The sequence below is a fragment of the Gadus chalcogrammus genome, chromosome 8, assembly GCF_026213295.1.
Source record: "Gadus chalcogrammus isolate NIFS_2021 chromosome 8, NIFS_Gcha_1.0, whole genome shotgun sequence".
NCBI lineage: Eukaryota > Metazoa > Chordata > Actinopteri > Gadiformes > Gadidae > Gadus > Gadus chalcogrammus.
Window position 1 is genome coordinate 27,445,226 of NC_079419.1, and position 5,997 is coordinate 27,451,222.

Here is a 5,997-nt window from a genome sequence, read left to right on the forward strand (position 1 = left end):
AATCGAGTACTCCGTGGTGCACTAACCGGAAATTACGATCACGACTGCCGCCGTGGCTCCTCCCCCGCAATAAACATCCCGCTTTGAAAGGTGAACTCTTTACGCCTAGCAGCTATAAAAAACTATAAAAACAAAAAAATGACTCTATTAATAATAATAATAATAATAATAATAATAATAATACATTTAATTTAGAGGCGCCTTTCAAGACACCCAAGGTCACCTTACAGAGCATATAGTCATCATACATTTTTTAAAAAACAAGACATTGTGGAAAAAATAAAAAAATAAAAAAATAAATAAATAAACATAAGCAATAATAAAAAAATAAAATAAAAAAAAAGACAAAAAAAAACAAAAAAAAAAAACAACAGTAATCAGTTAGACGGCTAGTTAATGCAGGCTATGTGGAAAATGCGCCGACTTTGGCTCAGCCTGGCTCCGACTCTTCCGCTACGTATACATATGTGTAATCCAGCACATATAAAGACGGGGACCAGAAAATAATTACTTTCTCTCCATTGAAACCCATTCATATTTTTCGATCTCAGAGGTCCCATGAGGGGCCTACCGGAAGGGGCGAACTTACGAGCTCTATGACGCTGCTCTCGAGCGACATATAGCTAGGACTGCTAATCTTACAAGCATTCTCAAGATCGATTGTCGGCAGTCGTTCTATTATTCATTCTATCGCTGTAACTTTTCTCTCGTGTTGCAATGGTGAAGTTGTTTGACCTCGATCTCCGTGACCCCCGCACAGAAGGAAGACACCTAGCCGTTGGGTTGATGCATGACCAATTCCTTGCAGAAGCCATGGTAACAACCTTTTGTACATTAACTGAACTTGAACTTGTACATGAAATGAATGTTTCAGTACCTCAGAAACTCTGTCTAACAAGATGTTGGACTTAAACACACAGGAGGCTGCGGAGAATGTCAATCGGGCAAGATCTGGAGGGGATTCACCACGGAGCTCAACCAAACGGAGCGGACGCGGGAAGGCCAGAGGGAGACGTGGAGGCCGTGGAGGCCGTGCGGGCCATACAGGCCGTGCAGACCGATGGAGTGGCCTAACTACAGGTTTGTTTATGTGCAAATTCAGATTAGTTTAATTTGGTGACAAACAATTACCCATGGCAATTAGGGATGGGTCAGAATTTTCTATCATTCGATTTTTCGTTCCCGTGGGTCAAAGTCGATTTGTAACATTTGGACCGTTAAAGGTTGGGTATGGGATTTGCGAAACGCCAGCAGATTTTGAAAATACACAACTCAAATGGTCCTACCCCCTCTCCTTCAACGCTGACTCTACCCATTCCAAGTACAAGTACATGGGAGCGGGGGAGAGGGAGTGCAGTACGACCGTTTGATTGACGTACTTACTGTCAAATGAGTTTCTTGCAGCAGTGCAAGCACTTGAGTGTCTGCCGTAGAGATATATTAATCTGTCATGTACTGTTTAACAGGCATGGACACTGAGGTGTTGGCACTTCCTTCAGAGGATTCCTTGCCCTTACCCAGAGCACAGCAAAATCCTCAAGAGATGTTTGGTAAATATACAGTGTTTAATTCTGAAATCCAAATACTGTATATAGAATGTAGATCATTTGGTTATATTTTATTTGCAGAACAAAACATGGAGAGGCTTTCTGCCCTACTGGATTCAAGCCCATGTCCTGCTGAGCCTGAGAGAAGCGCAGCATCATCGTGGTCTGTTAGGCAGCAGAAAGCCTCTGACCGTTGGGAGGAAGCACGGCCGTACCACCTCAGATGCCTTTTGGAATCTGAGGCTGTTGGCAAGCCATTGTGTTGCTTCTGCCACAAGCCTGCTGTTATAAGGTTGGATGTTCATCAATCAAATAATAGAATGTATCTATGTACACTAAAAAAAGTATATCATATAAATTGAGTGACTTGTGTTTTGTCTGCTTAGGTGCAGAGAGTGCCTTGCAGAGCAGTGGTTTTGTGGGGCCTGCGACATGCATAACCACAGCAAACGGCCACTCCACAACAGGGACAGCGTGGTGGATGGCTTCTTTAAAGCCATTCCCCCATCCACATGTATCTCAAGAGGAGAGACTGGAATATATGCCACACATGAGCAAGGTAAGGTCTGACAAATCTACCTGTCTAGACTTCCTGATCCTTATCTTGTTTATTCAGTCTGCTGCCATATACAGAATGTTCACTTTTCTTTTCGACAGATCGCATTTTACCGACAATGCCAGCACAGCACTGCACCTGCCAGGTCCCTAGCTTCACAGTGGAAGCTGGGAAACCAGTCATCTTGATTACCATCAATGGTAGAAACCAGTTCTCTATTTAGACTTCTGTTAGTCTAATATACAATATGTGTCAATGATTATGACTAATGTTGTTTTTTTCGTTAGGGCGTTATGATTTGCATTTGCCACGTTATGTGTGCCAAACATGCCTGCAGCAGTGGGCCCCCGATGTGAGAGACCTAGTCAGGAGTGGATATTGGCCAGCTTCTGCAAATGCTTCCACAATCTACACGGTGGACCTCCTCAACACCTTTCAGGAGCTGAAGTTGATCTCACCTGGATTCTCCAGGCAAGCCTTTGCAAAAATGCTGGAACATCGCACACTGTGTGCAGGAAGAGTAAGTGACATCAGCAATACTATTTATTATGCTCACCAATATTGTCAGCAATATATATTTTTTTTTTTGACTATCTCAAAAATGTTTTTCATATTCTGATATACTTTCTAGTCTGGACAGATCAACGGGGATGCCCTGCAGAGGAGCTTTCTTGAGTTTGCATACGCCTCCTTTGAGAAAGACCAGCTCTGCTGTGATACCCCTTTCACCTGCCCTGCCTGCACACCTGAAATGGTAGCAGTGTCAGCAGATGGCAACAGGAAGCTTTATCGCTTTGGCCATACTGGAAGGTGCACTTTAAGTTCTCTTTGGTAATTGAGTCGTGACTGTAAGTGACAACAAGAGTAGGTAATGGATGTTATATATTTTTCCCCTAGATCTAATGACACTCCCTTTATTGATGGGCTATTTCTAGCCAAAGACAGTGAGGTGTCTGATTTTGTCAACACAATACAGATGGCGGTGAAGAATGTAAGTTTAAGCTAAGTTTAAACACTCAAATAGTTCTGTTACTAAAGGAATCATTGCATTTCCTGGACTTCTAGAAGTATTCCATACTCCCTACTCTTTTGCCGTGAATTACATTAACAATATGTGTATGCACTATATTCACAGATAAAGGGGAGAGGCACATGTGGAGACTCTCAATGGGCAGCAGCAAGGGAGACCTCTAGGCGGGCCTCTAAACTGGATGAGGAAGGCGTTGAGGTTGCGGTGTGTCGGCATGGCTTCCTTTTAAAAGCCCTTAAAATGTACCGAGGAGAGATATTTGCGTATCCTATGTATCTCCAAAGGGAGCTTCTCCCAAGAAAGGCACAGTTTTTTGCTATGGATGTGGCATGCAAATACTGGCCATACCTACAAAAAGTTGCTTCGGTCATTCCAGCTCTCAAGAGCCTCACAGAAATGAAGCCCTTCCTGAGCATCATGCATGCAAGAGCTCATGCTACCAAGTGTGAGGTATGTCTGTTATCTGTTATTTTCAAATGAATACGCCATGTGTTACTATAGGAATGGACAGCTTTAAGCTGAATTCCTTTTCCATAATATTTGTACACGTTTTCCAACTGCTTCATTGGCTCTAATGAACCCCAAATCCACCCATCCTTGCAACAGATAAAATGGAGTGGTCGGAATCAGAAGGGAGCAGGCACAACTGCCGGTGAGGAGGTGGAGCAAATAAACAGCTACCTCTCCCGTTGTGCCCTGACAACAAAGTACATGTAAAAAGCAGGTAAGTCACTTTGGTCCGAGTTTATGCTATCATCTAAAATTGCTCATAGATTGCAGAACATAATGTAATTCTCCTTATACCAGAACGTGTGGACATGCTCACTGTGCATGCAATTGGTTGGAACCATCACAAAGCAGAGACGCTACACAAGGCCCTCTCCACAAGATATGTGAAGGTATGTTTCATATTCATGTATGTTTTTGTGCCAGTTGTTAGGCAGACTGAGTTCCTATTGTAATTATTGTAAATATTTTAGACATCTAAAAGGGCAGAAGAAGAGGCAGAGAGGCTGTCACAACTGCAGAAGGACCTGCAGTGCTCAAATGCAATGGCTGTACAGTGGATTGCTGAAGTCAAGGAATGGGCAGAGAGCGGTGAGGACAGAACAATATACATGCCTTTTTGCAGTTTCCTTACAGACATTTGTGTTAAAAAGGTAATCAAAATAATACACAATCAGTGAAGCATTAGTGCTGCAAAAATCTAGAAAACTCAGTTGCATTGTATAGAATACAGTACACTGAGCTTAATTTCACCCTAACGGATATCTACAGAGACCCCAGTAACGGGTCTGCACGTTCTCCAGCAGTCCATTGAGGGTCTCCATCTGGGTCTAAAGCAGCAGAAACAAACCCTCTACCGTCAGAATGGTATGTAGGCTTTTTCTTGAGTTATCCGGTATACCTAACAATGTATCTATATTGTTTTTAATATAACCTATACAAAGTTTTTGTTTCTGCATATTACGTTTCTCCTAAACAATCTAGACAGAAACAAGCTTCGCCATCGTCTCCGAAGAAAGTTGACGGAAGACAAAAAGCGCCTTCTCCAGGAGATTGATAAATACAACAGTCTTGTTGCAGACCTCTCCAAAAGGATTGATGTGGCCTTGGTTGACCACTCTTTGGCTGGACAGAGCACTGGCGCAATATGGCCATGGGAGGACTATGGAGTGGTATGCATTTTTCAATGCTTTTAAAATGTCATGCAGTATATCGGAATAGTGAACTATCCTGAAATGATATATTAAATATAATGGTGGGTTTGTAATATATAAAACGATTTTGGGAAAGAAACATAATTTCTAAATTCTGTTTCCATTATGGTTGCATTGCCAAATGTTATGCCAGATACTCATGTATTGATCTTAATATTTTGGATCATTAGTAACAATCGGGGTCAAGAAACGACTGCACGACCAGGAAATGCTGAAAACACGGCTGGAAGAGGAGCTCCCTATCCTGGTGTTGGAGATGGCCCAGCACTGTACGTGATTGCAGAACCTGGGAGTGGCCCTCAAGACGGAGCTTGCAAGATACGGTAAGTTAAAGACAAGTTTTGGGGATCCCATTTAATGTATTCAATTAGTGGGGGATGTTTCAATATACATTAACGTCGTTGGGTTTTCTGTCCTCTACTTGTAGAAGATGAAAATGGACTTCACAACGAAGGAAGACAGGAAGAACAACATCAAATGGTCCTGCAGCGGTATAAGACTGCTCTAGGTCCATTGGCCTCTGTCCTCCTTGACGTTTGTGAGGAAGAGGAATGTGATCCGATGGGCCTGGTCAGTCCAGACACCAGCGAGGATGAGGAAGATGCAAGAGAACAAGCAACTTAGTTGATGGTGTGGTTTCGTGCCTCGCTTGATGTACACAAATGATCATTGTTATTGCTATGTTTAAAATAAAAAAATCTATCTCTTCAATTCAAGATGGGGTGGGTGAGAATAAATAGTGCTATAACCTCACTAGCCTTATTTACATGGACACATCTGTTCCGCATAGATTTCTATGCACGAGAGACTTAACGGACACTTTTGTTACTGCCATGTATACAGTACATTCGGATCACATTTTAGGAAGAGATCTATGACGCATAGAAATCTATGCGGATCAGATGTGCCATGTAAACGCGGATACTATGAATTTCATTCATATAATTTCAGAAGTGGATGAGATTCGAGAAATATCTTGTTATAATGAGAAAGTCAAGGTTTGGGGGTTGATAAACTATTTTGAACCTTTGTGGTATGGCAACCCCAACAAGTCCGCAAAATTTTACGACCGTATAGGTCGTTTGTACTGCCACGGATTACGACCCACTGGAGCGTATCAAGCGCCTCTACAGGTCGCGGGAG

The 5,997-nt window shown here is 42.5% G+C and overlaps 1 protein-coding gene across 1 annotated transcript; it reads left to right on the forward strand.

Annotated features, from left to right (window-relative positions):
• Window positions 1-768: 768 nt before the first annotated feature.
• LOC130386965 (uncharacterized) lies at window positions 769-5,758 on the forward strand. Its single transcript, XM_056595871.1, has 17 exons — window positions 769-816; window positions 921-1,080; window positions 1,467-1,550; window positions 1,629-1,839; window positions 1,934-2,106; window positions 2,205-2,303; window positions 2,391-2,623; window positions 2,735-2,913; window positions 3,001-3,094; window positions 3,239-3,583; window positions 3,740-3,857; window positions 3,941-4,032; window positions 4,114-4,231; window positions 4,412-4,507; window positions 4,625-4,812; window positions 5,025-5,177; window positions 5,282-5,758. Exons 1-11 carry the CDS (start codon window positions 787-789, stop codon window positions 3,848-3,850), a joined length of 1,719 nt encoding a protein of 572 aa, XP_056451846.1. The 5' UTR covers window positions 769-786; the 3' UTR covers window positions 3,851-3,857; window positions 3,941-4,032; window positions 4,114-4,231; window positions 4,412-4,507; window positions 4,625-4,812; window positions 5,025-5,177; window positions 5,282-5,758.
• Window positions 5,759-5,997: the final 239 nt, after the last annotated feature.

Coding starts and splice junctions, on each gene's coding strand:
- LOC130386965 (XM_056595871.1), top strand. CDS start 787: ATGCATGACCAATTCCTTGCAGAAGCCATG. Junction 2,304..2,390: donor CATCTTGATTACCATCAATG/GTAGAAACCAGT, acceptor TTTTTTCGTTAG/GGCGTTATGATTTGCATTTG. Junction 3,095..3,238: donor TACAGATGGCGGTGAAGAAT/GTAAGTTTAAGC, acceptor CTATATTCACAG/ATAAAGGGGAGAGGCACATG.